Below are 19,010 nucleotides of genomic sequence, written 5' to 3'. Positions count from 1 at the left end.
GGCAGTTTATATAAAATGGTAACAACTTTGCTAACTCTGGACTTGGCAGCCTCTCTTTAAAATGACATTTGGAGCTGGAGAATGAACATCATGGTGATCATGGGGACAAGGCTGGGCATTGATGATTTTCTTCCCATTCGTCTGAACTGAAGATCTGTTCCCAACCACCTGTCTTCAAGTACCCTCAATTAGCGAGACATTGTGAAGAGATGCAGTCCACAAGTCCACACTACTATGAAATGAAGACCTCTCTATAACTGTAAAGGCCTTAACAAGTTAAATTACCAAGTGTTTGAGTAGGTGCGTAATAAATATTTGCTGAATGAATAAAACTTAGTCAAAATTCTTTTAAAATGATGAGGAAAAAAGGAAAAGGAAAATTAAAGACTTAAAAAAATCATTATCCTTCTCCTGCTTTTCCTTAATCCCCACCAATATTTCTCTCACTTCTTTACATTTCTTCTCTGGAGGCAAAATTGTTCATATTATTAAGTTTGCAGGAGGGAGAACAGTTTGTCACTTTTAATTACTGATGCTTTCCATGTTATATGACAACTGTGTTTATACTCATATGTACTCATACATTAACACCCTGCCCTTATTACTAAGATCACTATATTCATTCTGACTTGAATTAATAGGGTTATCTTTTACTGATTTCAAGAGAGAAATCATAAAGTGTAGTGCAGTAGGAAACAAGTTGTTTTTTTTTATAATATACTTTATTGGTTTTTTACAGAGAGGAAGGGAGAGGGATAGAGAGTCAGAAACACTGATGAGAGAGAAATATCAATCAGCGGCCTCCTGCACACCCCCTACTGGGGATGTGCCCGCAACCAAGGTACATGCCCTTGACCGGAATCAAACCTGGGACACTTCGGTCCGCAGGCCGACGCTCTATCCACTGAGCCAAACCAGCTAGGGCAGAAACAAGTTTTTTGAGTCCTGTATGAATTTCACTTTCTAATTTCTTTCTACATGAATAGTTTTTGAAATACAATGTTGTAGGTCAGTTCCTCTGACTGCAGAACAGGAAGGGGTGGGGAAGCCAGGAAGAGAGATTTAGAAGAGGGCTTGTCCTTGGTAGTAAAAAACAAAAAGAGAGGGTCAGAGAGTGAGCAGGCTGCGATTGCAGAGTTGTGAAACAGGTGGTGGTTTCGGTTCAAGAAAGGAGAGTTAACTTGCCAAAAAAGGTTAGATATAAATAACTATAAAACAAGTAGATTAGTATACAAATATGCAAAGAATAAATACAAAAATAACAATTAACCATAAATATGAATATCTTATCATTGAGTCTCCTCCCATGAACAAACATTATTATTTAGCTGTAAAGCCATGAGAAAATTGTGTGCACATATGTTATGAATTGTGCCAGGACCTTAGCAAAAACAGAGAATCCATGAGTCAGCCCTCAGAGATTGATTTAGTAGATATGGAATGTTTGTGGAGACTCAAATATGCAGTTTAGCAAGTATTATAGAACATTTTGAAGACCATCTTTCAGATACATTGTCTTATGGAAACAGAGCTAGAAGAGGCCAAGGAGGATTCTCACCCCTAGCCATCAGAGAATGTGTGGCTCTGCCAACACCCTGATTTTGAACTTTTAGCCTCCACAAGTATGAGGCAATGAAACTACTGTGGTTTTAAGGGGGGGGGGGGGAGGGAAGGTTACAATGTTAAGCTAGTTGAAGTCTGAAGAAGGGATTAGGGAGGAACAAGAAAGGATGCAGGAAATTGTTGTAGGAAAGGCAGCAGGTAAGAGATGATGGTGAACTTGACTAAAATGATGGCATCAGAGTTAGTGGGAAATAGAGATTTATGAAAAGGGCTTTCTGATTGATTAAACATGGAAGGAGAAGCAGGAGTCAAGGATGAATTTAGAGACTGACTTGAATAAGTTGGGAAGTGATAATGGTGATTATTCATATAGGAAATTCTGAAGGAACAATGGCTTTAGGGGGAAAAGAAAATAAATTCCATTTCGGACATGTTAATTAGAGGCTGCTTGTGTTGAGTAGGCATTGGCTATATAGGTCTCCTAGAGCTAACAGGAGAAGCTAGAACTGCAGCTAATAACAGGCTCATGACAAATGTAGGATGCGAGTGTATAGGACTGTCTAATTTCTGTCTTGTGGGAGAACAGGAGGCCTGCACAGAACCCTGAGGATTGCTACATATAATGATATGGAAACAGATGAAGACAGTGAAAGACATTGAGTGAAGGTAACAGAGAGGAAAGAGGAAAACAAGATCAGGAAAAGTCATGTTTGTAAAAGAGAGAACAGTTAACTGTTCTGAAGGTTCCTAAGAGACCAAATGGGAGCACACAGTTGAAAAGAATAATTTGTGACTTTCTTCAGGGGAATGGAGAAGGTTGAATAAAAAGTGAAGTGAGCATAAGAAGAAGGTATTTTTGCCCTGGTCAGTGTGGCTCGGTGATTAGAGTGTCAGTGTGCCCGATTAGAGTGTCAGTCCATGCACAGAAAGGTCACGGGTTCAATTCCTGGTCAAGGCACATACCTGGGTTGCAGGTTTGGTTCTGGTCCCAGTCAGGATGTGTGCAGGAGACAACCAATCTCTCTCTCTCTCTCTCTCTCTCTCTCTCTCTCTCTCTCTCTCCTCCTCCTCCCCCTCCCCCTCCTCCTTCTTCTCTCTCTCTCTCTCTCTCTCTCTCTCTCTCTCTCTCTCTCTCTCTCCCTCTCTCTCCCTCCCTCCCTCCCTCCCCTTTTCTCTTCCACTCTCTCCCAAAAAGACAAAAATCAATGGAAAAATCCTCTGGTGAGGATTAACAACAACAACAAAATAAGGCATTGTTGTTTGTTTTTCTTGCTTGTTCATTTGTTGATTTCAGTTTTATATGTTTCTTAGCATTTTCTGACTTTTCACTTGGTACATAATCTTATTAACAAAAGTCACCCCAATAAATGAATAAAAAGAAAAAGCCAAAGCTGCAACTATGTTAATGGATAATGTTGAAGAAAAAATACTTTTTCAATAAAGTTTTTCCTAAGATAAAAAAAAATAAGTTGTGCTAGAGGGTAAGATAAATACATTCTGTATGTGTGTATGTGTACACATAATAGAATAATTTAGCCATGCAAATATGAACCTATTGTAGAATGGTGATATTCTCTATCTTTAGATTTACATGTAATTGAGACAATAATGTGATATTCTTGTAATCACTGACTCCTTCTTTAAGGATGTGAGGATATTTAGCACCAGCAATTTGTCTGGAAATTTTAATGCTGCTCTCAGGATGAATAGCTAACAATAATAATTGGATAGTTTTGTAATCTCATTAGCATGAAAAATGGATGAAAATATGACAGGCTATTATAAGTAATACACAAAATGTAAATTATATGTAAATAAAACAATTGGCTAAATTATTAAACACTAAAAAATAACAAGTAGCACAAATTCTAAAAATAATAAACCTATTTCTATTAAACTTCATTTTCCTCAATATGATGTTAATATAGTTTTCCACATAATTTTAAGCCAGCCAGTCCTTGATTCTGACAGACTATTCAACATCAGCTATTTGCTTCCTTAACTTGAGAAACAAGTTATCACTAGCTCTATCCAAGTTGGAGGAGTTCTCTTACTGACTAACAGAAATAAAACCCTGACATAGCTTAGAGACAAGTCAAAGATATTCTCCTCCTGCTTAGAAATTGTTCACAGCAATATTCCCTTTTTAACATTAGATGGACTTCAGAAATCTTGATGGTGTGTTGTCCTCTCAACTAGCCAAGTCATTTCTTGCTAAAGACTCAGCTTCCACTAACACTATTCTTCTCAGTATATGGGCTCATAATTAATTAAAATACAGAAGAATAAAATCAAATTAAATTCACAGAGTTTAAGAATATGCCATTTCTTTTGCTCATCTTTTCCCCTTTCAGCTATTTATATAGCCTCATTTTATATATGGAGTCATATATTTTTCCCTATGATATTTACAATAGGGCAGAATATATTGATGAAAGCACTAAACTCAAATAAAATGTAATAAAATTAAATACAACATATATATACAATATGGTGATATCAATAAGAAGAAGAAAGGATCTCTGGTAGGCTTAGGCTATAAAACTCAAAAAAGGTATATTCAAAGTAAAAGATGATTACATGCATTATTACAGTAACTACATTAAGTTCTTTAAAATATAACTTCAGGCCTGTATATTTAAGAACTCCTTTATTTTACGGTGAATAATTACAACTGCCCAGCTTCTTTCAGCTCTTTAAGTACTTAATATTCAAAGTCACAAGCTGAGTGTTATCATAAGATCTTGGCCCCTGAATACTTAAAACACCAGAACATTAACAGTAGAACTCCACAGTTTTGTAAGTTCCCTCATTAGCAGAGGAAATGTGAACGATTCCAGTGAATGGGTTCTTTACCAAAGCATAGTATACACAGGAAAGAGCAAGTAAAACAAAATTAGATAAATATGCATTATTATTTTTATTTTCTATGACTCTTTTATTAGGGTGGTGTTAAGATTGCTCATGGTGATTAAAAACAAATTATTTTCTCTACATCCTCACAGCACTAGTACACTGCTGGTCGAAATGCAGACTGGTGTAGGCACTATGGAAAACTGTATGGAGTTTCTTCAAAAAAATCTATACTAATAAAAGGATAATATGCTAATTAGAGCAGGAGACCTTCCGGACCTCCTTTCAGACAAAGCCATGGGGGCGGGGCCAAGGCAGAGGTGGTTAGGGGCGATCAGGCCAGGAGGGGAGGGCAGTTGGGGGTGATCAGGCCAGCAGGGGGGACAGTTGGGAGCGAGCAGGCTGGCAGGCAGAGTGGTTAGGGGTGATCGGGCAGGCAGGCAGGTGAGTGGTTAGGAGCCAGCAGTCCTGGATTGCGAGAGGGATCCCAGATTGGAGAGGGTGCAGGCCGGGCTGAAGGACACCCCCCTTGTACAAATTTTGTGCACTGGGCCACTAGTTATATATGAAACGACCATTTGACCCAGTGATCCCACTTCTAGAAATGTATCCTAAGAAATCCAAAACACCAATCAGAAAGAATGTATGCGCCCCTATGTTCATAGCAGCACAATTTACAATAGCTAAGATCTGGAAAAAGCCCAAGTGCCCATCAGTAGATGAGTGGATAAAAAAACTATGGTACATTTACACCATGGAATACTATGCAGCAGTAAAAAAAGAAGGATCTCTTACCCTTTGAGACAGCATAGAGGGAACTGGAGGATATTACGCGAAGTGAAATAAGCCAGTCAGAGAAAGATAAGTATCACATGATCTCACTCATATGTGGGATCTAATGAACAAAATAAAATGATGAACAAAATAGATGCAAAAAACATAAAAGCATGGACTGAGGAATCTCAGAGGGAAGGCGGGTTTGGGGTTGGGGGGAAGAAATTAACAGGGGAACTTACATGCATATATGCATAGCCCATGGACACAGACAATCTGTGGTGAAGGCCTGGGCGGGGTGCAGGGTGAAGGGGGTCAATGGGGAAAAAAAAGGGAGACATTTGTAATACTTTCACAACAATAAAGATAAATTAAATAATTACTGATCTCCTATCTTTCAAAAGCTAGTTGAAATAACATAACTTGATAAAGACAATAAATATCTAGTATAGGTAAGGCATTATAAAAGTGATGAGAAATACCTATATTGCTGTATCCTATAGGTTCTGATGTATAGGATTCTCATATTATTTTCTAGATATTATAGAAATTTCATTTGGAATTTTCAAATGAGAATATTTTCCTTTTCTGAAGAGTTAAAAAAGAGGGTATGGTGTATATTTTACTTTATTTTATTTTGTGGTTTATTTTTAATTCCTAGGTGATACGAAATATTTTTATTTTGACTATTTCCAATTTGACTAAATAATGATCTGAAAAATATTGTCTGTTTATTTCCACTTCTTATTTTTTCTGAAGCTCCATGATCACTTGAAAATTACTTCTGAATACAAATGATAACAATATCTTAAACATAACCTCTGCCCAATAATTATTATACAAATAGGACAACAGTAATATCTTTTCACCACATGTAGGTAGTAGTATTATGAGGACTTAAGAACTGAAGGATTGCATTGATTCTGTAATAACTGCTAAATGATTCTAAGGTGTTTTGAATCTCAAAATAAAAATGGAAGACGATAGCAAAAGTACAATGCAGTAGCTTTCACTGTTATAATATTATGTACTCTCAAAAATAATAGAAATCTGACAAGTCTATGTAACCAAACAGAAGACAGCAAATTTAATAACACAAACAACCTCTGGAAAACACACAGCTACCCACATTCACAATTCCATTGGGTTTAAAGACCTAATGTCTCTGACATGCTTTTTCTTTAGTATGTCTATAAACTTGAAACTGAAAATTACACATGTAATTCTATTGCTAATAAAGCCAGTGTTGAGATGGAGCCAGAAGCAGTTAATTCATCAACAATTCAGTAGTGTTGATAAGGCACTGCCAGGCATCTCACTTGAAGAATTCCAAAAATTTCTCTCCTTTCCCCAAATCTAATAGTCACAGAATTAAGTTATAATGTCCACTCCCCTTCCAATAATTCCACTTAATGTTTAAAGATGTATCTGAATAGACAGGTATATTTATGTTTAAAAGAACACAGCAGAGCTTTGGTAAATCTCAGAATTAGAAAAAGAAAAAAACCACTCAGCTTGGCTCAACCATACTTCATTCTCACTTTGGTGCACATCTTCATGTATGGACATACGGAAAATAAAGGCCAAAGAACAACTGAAGGATGCAGTTTGCTCTTTTAAAATGTAGATCGGTACAAGGACAGGAAGGAGATGCTGGTCAAAGATTTTAACAATTACACAGATTATCCATATACCCTAGGGACACTTCGGTGGTGAGAGACAGAGGTTCTGTTACAAATTGACAATCGCTATACATCCTTTGTACCTCTATCAGCAGAGAATATAATTGAAATTAACTTTCATAGCTTGTATCACAAAATTTTCCCCCAGTTTAGAAAATTACTAATCTAATGCTGAGTATGCACCTCCCCCACTTTAAATGTTCCCTGGAATGAGATTTTCCCATTCCTCTTGCCATCCCAATTCCCTTATAGTCTAAGCTAATTTTCAACATAACAAATATCACTGACCCATCTAATTCTTAACCTAGTGTTTTATTTACTTAACTAGAAATTCTTTGCCCCATTTAACCAGCAACAGTTCATTAGTGAAGATGGTTGCCACCTGTACAGAGAACAAAACAAAAAGTGAAGTACCAGAGTCAACCTAAGTTATTGGTTAACTAATTTATTGATTGCCAGTTTACCCTGCAATCAACTATTATGTTTAAGACTATAGAAACCTCTCCTTATTGCTGGCAATTTTTTCCCACTACAATTTTAAGAGGTGATACTGTTAGACCCCTAGAGCAAGGATGATGGGGCAGGTATAGAAACTCACCAGGGTAGAAAGCTCTGGGTGCCTAGCAAGGGGCAAAGTGGGAAAACAAGAACCTCACCTCCAGGGTAACCTATCCTCCCTCAGCCTATCACTGGTTATGCAGTTTGGACCCCTGATCTTTCATATCACTGGTCAGACGGTTTAAACCCCTGACCTTTTCCTCCCTAATGATAACATTTAGGCCTCAGTTATATTTCATCTCCAGGCCCAGAAAAGCAGCAAAACCAGACAAGTGGCGCCATGGCTGCCTCAGGATCAGATGCAGTGACTAATAACCTGCCCTGGTACCAACCAATCAGTGGAGACCAGGACCCTGAAAGAGCACACCTGGAAAGCTGATGAATATTCTATTAAGACACTCCCCTGAGACCTCCCCTAAGATTTCCAGGACAAAGGACCCAGTGCTCGCTCTCCCTATAAGGAGCATGCCCATGCCATTCCCCCATGAGCATGTATCCTTTAACCCTCTAAGAGACCCCACAGGATTTGCAACCAGGGGAGCAATGGGCAGCGGCAGCTCATCCCTGGCTAAATCCTGAACCTGTCTCCAAGACCCCTTTTTTCTGTGTAGTCCTTCCCTTTGGGTATCCCCATCTCCCATACTCTTTTTCTTGATAAATTTAATTTTCTTTAATCACCATCTAAGATGGCTATTTAGCCTTTGCACACCCCAGCAACTTTAAACTTTCCCCATTAAAAATGTGATTTTTTTTTTGTGATAAAAAAAGCAACTGCCTTCTATTGCTGTCCATGAAGAAAATCTTCTGCTTCCACTGAAGATTTGAGAGAAGGCAGACATTCTATGTCAGAGATGTTCAAGATCATAAATTTCCAAATTATTTCCTGAATTCTCTTTCATATGTTATAAATTCAGCAGTACTTTGAATATGTAAAGTGAAATAAATAAAAAATGCCCTTGAGAAATGAAATCAGCTGCTGTTTGTTTCTTCTTCAATCAAGTATTCAACAATGCTTTCTTTTCTTCTACTACTAAAAAAGTAAATGCTGTAAAGACTATCTGTATTTTATTAATAGACCTGTACAGAGTATATAAAATATATTCTAAAGTCAAATAGAAATTATTTTTAGATTATATTTCAGATGGTTTATTTACCTAATTAGTATTCATATAATTCCCATTATTATTCATATAACTCAATGTTGAAATTATATATGCATAATCTTTTATATGTTTATGTTGTCATTTAAAATGTGAAAAATACATTACGCAAAAATTATTTTTTGCTATTTGGTATTAATTTTATAGTTTAAAAATATTTTAAATACAAAATTATATAACAGTTGCCATGTAGCTCACTCAGCTGATTGTTATAGTAGTCTAAATTATAAAGATAACTTTTGATAGGGTGCTTAGAATTCTTAATAAATTCCTTAAGGTGTCAGTCTAGAAATTTTTTTGCCTTTCTTGTCTAAAGTTGGACTACAAGAGAAAAATTCATATTTTAATCAAGTAAATCAAGTTCTTTTTATATCTTACCACTGAATTCCACTACCCCTTCTTTTCTTATGCTGGCTTTTTTTTTTTTTTTTTTTTTGCTTACTTTTGGTCTGAGTGTGGGTGCTAAGAATACATTATACACATTATGGCATAAACAAATTTTAAGAAATATTGCTTTCTAGCAAACTTCTTCATTTTACTTACCTTGTATAGGTCTGACCAATTCTATATTTAGCTACAAGAATTTCTAGTCTTCATCTTTTACTAAAATTGTATTAACTCTTGCTCTATAGTTTCAGATTGCTTATGGAGAGATCATTAGATACTGATATTACAATATAAACAATAAAGAAAATAAATGCTAGGCAAAACCCATTGTTCCTGAATCATCTACTGCTCTGAATAACTTCGGGAAATGGTGTTTAGCTCTCCTTCAGATTTGCATTCAAAATCAACATAATCTATGAGTAAAACATAACTGTTTCCTCTTCTACTTTATTGTAAAAACATTTCAACTAATTTAATAGCAGGAATGTAGGTGATTGCATGAGTATAGCAAGCACATATGCATTAGGAAAATAGAAGAAAATCACAAAAAATTGCTTGAAAATCTATGACTACAGTGATGTATATTAATGTATACATTTCAATAAATACAAGGGAATAACACATTTACATTACTGATAAAATGGCAACTTAAAATTTAACTTGCATTAAGTAGTCTTCTCAATTTCCTCAACTCTAAAATGGGGGCAAAAATACTTTCTTCAAAGATAAAATAATGTAACTGAGTACCTGAACATTATGATGCACTGTGGTCTTATTTTTAAACTATTCAAACTATAAAAGGCAGTGGTGTTACTATATATAAAAAACTGCAGACTGGCATTTATATTAGACTTTTAGAAGCTATTCTAACCTAAAGTATACAAATGTATTTTAAAGTTTTTATCTATAGTAAATTCATAGTTACTCCACATTTAAAGTACAGCTTAAACTGAGGATAATTCAATGACCGTTCTGCTTACTTTATGACAGTATCTGCAAGCAGTTAGCATTATATAAATAAAATAAAATTTACTTTATTTAATAACATTCCGGGCTAGTGTTCATAATCAAGAACTAAATAATTCTTGTTTATCCATAGTGTACATATAACTTATACCAGTCCTCAATAAATTAATAGGGTGATTATAATTTAACAAAGAAACATATGAAATAGTTCCAGTGTTGACCACAATCTTTTTCCAAAATATACTCAGTTTAATAAATCCATTTCATTCTATTTATATACTAGAGGCCTATTGCACGAAAAGATTCGTGCAATAGGCCTTCCCTTCCCCTGGCTGCCGGCACCGGTTTTCCTCTGGCACCCGGGACCCAGGCCTTAGCTCCAGCCTTCGCTGCATTCCAGCCTTCGCTGCTCCAGCCGGAGCCACCTTCAAGCCTTCACTGCCCCAGCTGGAGCCGCCTTCAGTCTTCGCTCTGCCGCTTTGCGCCTACGTATGCAAATTAACCGCCATCTTTGTTGGCAGTTAGTTTGCATATCTTGCTGATTAGCCAATGGGAGGCGTAGCAAAGGTATGGTCAATTACCATGTTTGTCTATTATTAGATAGGATATTTCAATTAATAAGCAGTGGTAGGATTGTTAAGCAGAGTCTGAGCTACTTAAGGAAAAGTCAATTGGACAGATATTGGCACTAGATAAAATAATTTTTTTGGCAATTCTATAGTTGCTTCAAGATCAAAATAGTGTTAAAACTAAGACACAAAGGTCACAGTGAAATCTTACACTAAAATTAATGAGCAAAACTGCCAGAAAGATTCCCTGTTGGAGAGCCAGCCTCTCTCCCTTGCTCCCCTTACTGTTTATGGTGACTTCTAAATGTGCAGTGACAGTAATAAAGCTGGCATAGCTGCGGGGAAATAGAAGAATACCAGAAAATCTCTTCTTTTGTACAAATACTTTAGATACAAAAGATTGTCATAAAATTCTTGGGTAGTTTTCAAAGTTGAAACACTTAACCTTCAGTTACTAAAAAAGGAATGATGATTATTACCAGTGTTTTACATATATCATTCTTAAAACAACACTGCAAGGTAGTAATTATAATAATTATGCTCACTTTTACAAAAAGGGAAATAGGGAGGTCATATAAATGATTCAAGAGTATAAAACCAAAATGGAGTAGGGCTGAAATTGGACACCAAGTTCATCTAGTTCAAAATTCATACTTTTTCTACTACCATGGTCTGCTTCAGGGAATAAATATGATAGATGAATGTATAAATTAAAGTTAACTGAAGTTTCCTTCTCATAGAAGTTTTCAAACTTCCATTATACTAGCCACAGAATGCAGTTTATGTTTCAATTTACAAAAGCTATTTTTTTAAGCTGATATAGAACCCAAAAGACTACATAATATATAAATCTAAATTCTGATTAACCTAAATTTAATGAAAATGCTTTCATAGGGCATGCATGAAATAATCTTTTTGTATCTACTTTCTATCATACCAAGAAGATGTCAAATAAACAAAATTAGGAGGAAAAAGGGGGACAAAATTTCAGATAAAATGTAAAAAAATAAAAAAAATATTTTGTATAAAGAATTATAAGAATATAAGAATTAGAAAAATAAATACTTTAAAATAGGATTTTGATAAAGTAAGCATGGTAGTTAAATGGATATTAAAAAACCTCATAAACATAAAAATTGACTCAGGAGAATAATCAAATATCTCTTTGATTAAAAGGTAGTTTTTTTTTTTTTTTAAATATATTTTATTGATTTTTCACAGAGAGGAAGGGAGAGAGATAGAGAGAGCCAGAAACATCGATGAGAGAGAAACATCGATCAGCTGCCTCCTGCACATCCCCCACCGGGGATGTGCCCGCAACCCAGGTACATGCCCTTGACCGGAATCGAACCCAGGACCTCTCAGTCCGCAGGCTGACGCTCTATCCACTGAGCCAAACCGGTTTCGGCTAAAAGGTAGTTTTAAAGATAAGTTTTACTCTATAAGAAACAGATAATTCCTTTTATACAAATTGATTACACAGCAGAAAAAAGAAGAAAGAAATATAATTTTATGATCAAAGACTGACAAGGAAAGATGAAAAGAAAATTATAGGTTTATCTCATCTATCAACATAGATGAAAAAATTCAATCCAGAAATACTAGCAAATCAAATTAAGTCAGTTGTTTCTTTCTGTTTCTCCCCCCCATTCCACTCTCTCTAAAAATCAATGGAAAATATCCTCAGGTGAGAATTCATAAATACAGTAAGTAATTTTTTTTAGTAAGTTTCTATTTCTTTTGTCAATCAACAATCAGTAAGTGTACATTCTTATTTTATTAACAACTCTCAGTCTTCCTCTATTTTTATATTCTTTCTTTGTTTTCCGTAATTCTCTCAGTATAAAACAAACTGATATATAAACAGATATGATTGCATAGAAAAAAAGTGAAACTTGTTACTTGAAGGAATATGTTAAACCAATCTTTCTAACCATATAACCAAATAGATACAAAAATTTTCTGAAATCGTTGCATGAATAAAATCAAATATTAGAAAATAGCTATGTTAAAAGGACCTAAGTGATATTATTAGGAGCAATAATGATACTACAGTATATTAACTTTAACATACATCTTTTAGAGTTCATAAATCTTCAAATACATACCAGATCTGTTTTTGGAGTATCTGGACACTCTGAGAAATAAGGTGTTGAACTTCTGACTCCACTGTTATCTGAAGTTGGCTTTGGAAGTTGAGCATGCTGTCTGTAAGTAGCACTTTTAGGAGTCCAACAAAACAGGTTGATTGATTCTCGTACACAACGTTCAATGTCAATTTCTAGATGGAAAATTGAAAAAAAAAATTTGGATTGCTATGTTTATTAAAAAACACAGACACACAACCTTTCCTAACTGCATATATTGACACATGGCTAGGATCATAATTAATTAGAAAAGATTTCAACAAAAAAATAATGTATGCATTAATTAGCATATTTTTGACTGAAATGTTAGGGGGCATTTTGTATTATGAATATACATATTCATATAAATTTACATACATGCATATATATACATGCATATATATCTATGTGTGCTTTATTTGGTATTATCAACATATACACATACATTTTCACATATATGTATGTTTCAGTATATAATTAAACTCAGTACATTACTAATTAAACATCATAGATATTACATAGTTCTTTCTTAAGAATCTGCCTCATTTATTCTGATTATAGTTTTACTTTTCCAAAGTAAATTAGTAGTTGAGGAATTTGGGAGTGGGCAGGCAAAAGATTCAGAAGCTGATTCATTATGACTTCTAGTAAAATGTACTACAAGTTACTTTTCCAATTATTAAAGGAGATATAAAATAATCAGGGAAATTTTATTATTTATTAAAATCTCAATTCAGTACTTCTTTTAAAAATAATTTCTTGAGTTAAATGCAGAAAGGTTTAAATAAAGATTAAATGAACTTGATTAAAAGAAAAATTTTCATAGATTTCCTTTTCTTTTTCAGATTTGAAATGTAAGCATATTTGAAAGAATACATATTTCAAACTTGTTACAATGTCAAATTTTGCTGGTATGTTATGATGGCACGGCAGCTCTTTAGGAGGTCACTATCTGATGAAGATTAAACCAGTCCTGTAGAGGGAAAGCGTATAGATCACAGAGGGGCAGGAGAAATTCAGCAAGTTGACCAGGATGAAGAAGTTTAGCATGGACGAACTTTTCCCTTTCTGTATTCCTAACATCAGTAAATGGCAGATATTCTCAATTCCTCTGCGAAAGTGTGTCAGTTCAGATAGGCAATGTAGAAAAATAGGTTATGTGGTTTAAATTACAAAGAGATAAATTCCCAATTTCTCTTTTTGAAATGAGAAACTCATACATATATAAAGGGGAGAAGGAAACGGCCACTCAAGTCAATTCTGTTGATGGTACATGAGCCATGCATTTAGAGTTGTCTGCTGTTTGTAAGGTGGGAAATCCTTGGAGGAAAGGGGGGAATTGCACATTTACTGAGCATCTGTTATGTGCCAGACATTGTATTCTTTCACTTAGCTCATTTCATTCTTACAATGATTCTAGTAGACAGGTATTGTAACCTTTCTAACTTCTGCTGAAGATGAAGAAGCTAAGACATAAGCAAGCTAAGTGACTTACTATGTTAAGTGTGTTATTATAAGTAGAAAATGTCTGAAGTTGTTAAAGGATTATAGGACATATTTTATTTTCCAATTCATTTGGATTTTGAATTGGTCAGCAGATTTGGGAAGACCAGTTACTCAATTAAGCATTCCTGCATCTGCGATTAGTGATGTTTACCAATTTCAGAGTTGGTTACTTCCATGGCTATGCAAAGAGGTCAGATTTCATCACTCCATATGCTATTCCTAACATAATATTTTAAAAACCCCACAGTTAACATGTTTTTAGACATGGGTCTATTTGAGCAATGGCTAATGCAGTTAAATTTTTTCCCCAAAAACCTCTATAACATTATCCTCTTGATATTCTGGAGAAAGAACAGACATCAACCAGATGAAAAATCAAAGTTTGAAACAAGTTTCGCTATTCCATTTAAGCAGAGATATGTTCACTTCATTTTAGAAAATTTACAGTTAATATGGATAAGATGAAAATTTGCAGCTAAAGAGAGAAAACTGTCATCTTAAAAAAGTTAAGCCATTTAACACTGTAATCTCCAAAGGGAAAGAATTTCAGACGACAATGACAGGTTTTACATCTGCACTGCTCAAAGGAGTGGACACATTTGCCACTCAGTAAAAGCCCAAGTCAATGGTTCAGGTCAGAGGTTGTGGTTCAGTCCTTAAATCTCTGGCAAAGGAAAAGTCATTTGTACCTGCCTCCAAAACACCCTGTCAACACTAAAATGTTTACAGTGAATCTTCAGTATTTACTGGTGCCCGCCCTCTCATTTCACCCCGATTATTAGTACTGATAGATATCCCATTCTCCATTCACTTAACCAAAATATTATGCAATAGTACTTTGTAAACTGTATATTAAATATGCAATTATTCTTAAAAAGTAACCTCTCATTTTAGGACACTGCTGTTTTGCATCTTGCATAATAATTTTGATAGAATGCATTGTGAATAAAGCATGTACACTGGATTATGGTTCCCCAGGTTTCATTCCAAGCTCTGTGAAGTACTTTGTGACTCGGACAGAAATAATGTCTCTAAATCTCAGTTTCTTTATCCTCATCCATTACTTCCCTATCTCTCAGAAATACTGAACTATTTTCAAAGTGATAAAACACATCATATTTCACTTGGGTGAGAATAGGTGAAAAAGACATCTCGCCTTGAAGCCATTTCCTCCAGTTTTAATGGCTATGAACTGTTTCCTAGCACCAGTGAATAGCTTTGCTGCCTCTGTTTACAATTATCCAATTCCCTTTGGCTTTCCCCTTATTTGAACCCTAATATTGTTAAGATATTATCTACTTCTTCTGAATTCACTCCATCATTTTGGTGGAACATATTTTCCAGCAGCATTTAAGAAAGGGTGCATAATATAGTTATTCTGCCTTTGACTAATTATTGGACAAGGCATAGTCTTCCAGAGTTGAACGTGAGTTATAAAAGGCAATGCTCCATTTTCTTGTGAGAAGTCTGATACAATTATGAGTTGAGGTTAATTGTATGTGTTTTTCCTCTTTTCTGTATACTTTTAAGATCTCTGGTGTTCTGAAGTGTCATGATATACGTTAAGTGCATACAACTTCATTGTGCTAGGCATTTGATGGTCCTTTTATAATTCTTCAGTTACAGAAAAAAATTCTACTTTGATGCCTGTGATAATTCCTTTTTCACTGTTCTCTCTTCTACTAGAATCTTGAACATATTGCATTTCTAATAATTTTGCCTTTTACTTTTACTTTCAGTATGTATTTTTGTTCTACTTTTCCGATTAATTTCCTAAACTTTATCATCAGTCCTTTATTATAAAGGTCATTGAATTTCCAAATCATTATTAATTACCAATAAATATTTTATTTTATTTGTTAGTTAAAAAAAATTCTGATTTTTCATGGTTGTAATGTCTTCTCATAATTATGTTTCTGAGGATATGCCTTATTCAGTTTGTGCTGATTTGTGTCATTTAGTGGAAGGCTTTCCTTATAGTTTTGGTGATCTCTGACAATACATATTTAAGAGAACAACACTAAAAATCATATTGGGAGTTTTGTGTAGGTGGGCAGGGCTTGGTGACTGGTGAATTCACAATAGGGTAAATTGGGGACATAGTTAGTTGTTAGAGGACTTTTAAGTAAGGTATTTCTCCTCCTAGGGACATCTCTCCAGAGAACAATTCTGTGATTTGCCTAAATGAATCCTTGCCAGCATTCTGGGAATTGATGATGGATGGACCTGCTGGTTGAAACTATAGATTCCTCATTCCTGCTCTATACTATGCTCTTGACTCCTTGGTCTCAAGACTCTCTGATTCTATTACCCCAAAGAATACCTCACCAAATTTACTGTTACCTTTGGTCATGTTTTTGCAAAAATAAAGATATCTAAACCATAATCAGTGAAGACTGCCATTTTTATTTATACCCATCCCCTCCATTATACTTCCTCTTATGTTGGGCAACATTATAGTGGCTGTGGATATAATTAAGAATAAGCTAAGTTAGGAATACATTTAGTTTGGTTTTATGTGATATATTTCTATGATTTATAATCACTTTGGGGTATTGAAAAAGACTTTCTCCTTGACCAAACTCTAGCCAGGCTTCTCTATGTCCTTTCTTGACTATGCTTCCACCTTGGCCTATGAAAGACTTGAACAAAACACTAACATAGTTTATAATAGTTCCAGGCCACAACCCTAGGATGACCTTTGCCCCCTCTTAAAGTGCCTGCCTGAGAAAAATCAAGGCTGCCAAAAATCAAGGTTGTTCCAGCCAACACCTGAAGAGGGGGTCCCTGTCTCCTAGTCTCTGAGAAGGTAGAGATCTGACTTCAAAAGTGCCAATTAGCAAACCCAGACAGGCTTCCCATGAACCAATGTCCCCCTTCAAACTTTTTTAATTTTTCACTTCGCTGAATCTTCTGAGTTCTAGTCACTTACCTCTCTATTCCTTCATTCTCCTTTTAAAATGTCCAGTCACTTCTGTACAAATTGAAGTTGAGTTCAATTGAAGGTGAACACCTCCTTATTGCAACAGTATATTATTGACTAAAACCTACCCTTACGACATTAGTGTCTTGCTTTGTTTATTTTTGTTAGTATAAAGTTATTGTTAGTTCTAGGAATGACTTCCTGCAGTACTTCCACTACCCACTATACAGAAGCAGAGGTTGTAGTACAAGAAGAATGTGTTCCAGTACCAGATTATGGGTAGGAGAAACACAGTTGCTATGTACACACCCCAAAAGTCAAACTGAGAAGGTCTTTCAGACATTAAACATAAAAACTTATAAGCAAAGAATCTGGTAATGAGCAATGCCTGATCAAAAGAGAAATAAATTCTTTCTGAACGTATACTTGATAATGTTACAGATACAGTTATAAGTATACCATTAACTTCTTTATTTTTTTACTTTTTTGATAGGAATTTTACATAATAGCATTTTTGTGTTCACAGTTAACAACCTGTAGCATTACAAGAAACCGAGACTATACCTGTGTTGTTATATGTTTTATGCATTCCTACTATCAATAAAACAAAAAACAAAAATGCCCTAGCTGGTTTGGCTCAGTGGATAGAGTGTAGGCCTGCAGACTGAAGGGTCCTGGTCCCGGGTTTGATTCCAGTCAAGGGCACATTGCCAGGTTGCAGGCTCGTGCAGAAGGCAGCCAATCAATGATTCTCTCTCATCATTGATGTTTCTATCTCTCTCTTCCTCATACTTCCTCTCTGAAATTAATGAAAATATATTAAAAACAAAAACAAAACAAAACAAAAACAAATTTCAACTAACCTGGCCAGTGAAAAGGTATATCTATTTTCTCTATGAAAATATAGCACAATTATTGTTATATGAAGAGTATGAAGCCAAAAAAAAAGAGAGAGAGAGAAAATACAAGAGGTAGGCCAGATATTTAATACATAAACATATTATTTTTCTGTTTTGTAATTAATTGGTTATGATCACTTTGTTCAGTCGAAACATCCTCTTAATGACCCACTTTTGTATTGTAATTGATATCATCTTAAACAGGCTGCTTCCTCACGTTGCATAATCTTCAGGGCACATAATCTACATCAGTTCCTATCTTTAAGTTTTCTTCTGAGTGTCAGGAGTAGACTCTTGGTGAGAGCAAAGATCTGTAGGGGTGGGAGGAATGAAACTATTTCTATGCAGACATTCAATTGATTCTCTCTAGTGTTCTGTCCAATTTTCCATTCATTTTCAATTCCTGAGGCTGGTGCTTTGCATCAAGAACTGGCTTGCCTCTTGCTGGTATCCTCCTTTGCAGGAAGGGTTCAGCGTTCTTTGGTTTATTAAGTGAGTTACGTCTGGTGGAATTGCTTTCTTTCTTCCAAATATTTGGTAACATTTCTTGTCTACTCATACTCTTCTTACATTCTTGTTGTCCTTAGGATTAGCTTTTTTTTTTTTTCATTCTCTTACTGTCACTTCAGTGATATTTCAGAGGAGAGGAGAGATAATCATATGTGTACAATTTGTCATTCCTACTTAGAAAAGTTTCAAGCTTTAAAGACACTGGTTCAAAGGGGTTGGGAAAGTTAGGTTATGAGTTATACAGCTTTCTGGCAGTTAATATATTTTCTCAGAAAGCAGTAGAACAAATGATATAAGGTAAAGCGCAGTAACATGGGAGGCAGCATGACCTGGGCTTGAATTTCAACTCAATTACTACAAGTTGTATAGCTCTGGCCAACTCATTTTTCTGCATCTCTTTTCTCAATCCTAGGGTTGATATTACTTAATTCCCAAGAATGTTATGAAGTAGAAATAAGATTATTCCAGCATATAGTACGAACCCGAGGTTTTATAGATAAACTTACAGATATATAAAACACATGAAAAATTTTA

At 35.1% G+C, this 19,010-nt stretch overlaps 1 protein-coding gene across 3 annotated transcripts in view; it reads right to left on the bottom strand.

The window, feature by feature from the left end:
• The window catches only part of TBCK (TBC1 domain containing kinase), a 167,410-nt gene that overhangs the window by 35,633 nt on the left and 112,767 nt on the right, over positions 1-19,010 (bottom strand). For all 3 annotated transcript variants that reach the window (XM_036343987.1, XM_036343978.1, XM_036343998.1), the window contains one exon: positions 12,621-12,793. In XM_036343987.1, coding sequence (XP_036199880.1) covers positions 12,621-12,793 — 173 coding nt within the window. The remainder of the gene's footprint in view (positions 1-12,620; positions 12,794-19,010) is intronic.

Source organism: Myotis myotis, unplaced genomic scaffold (genome assembly GCF_014108235.1).
Source record: "Myotis myotis isolate mMyoMyo1 unplaced genomic scaffold, mMyoMyo1.p scaffold_m19_p_1, whole genome shotgun sequence".
Taxonomy (NCBI): Eukaryota; Metazoa; Chordata; class Mammalia; order Chiroptera; family Vespertilionidae; genus Myotis; species Myotis myotis.
This window is presented reverse-complemented; position numbering and strand designations above follow the sequence as displayed.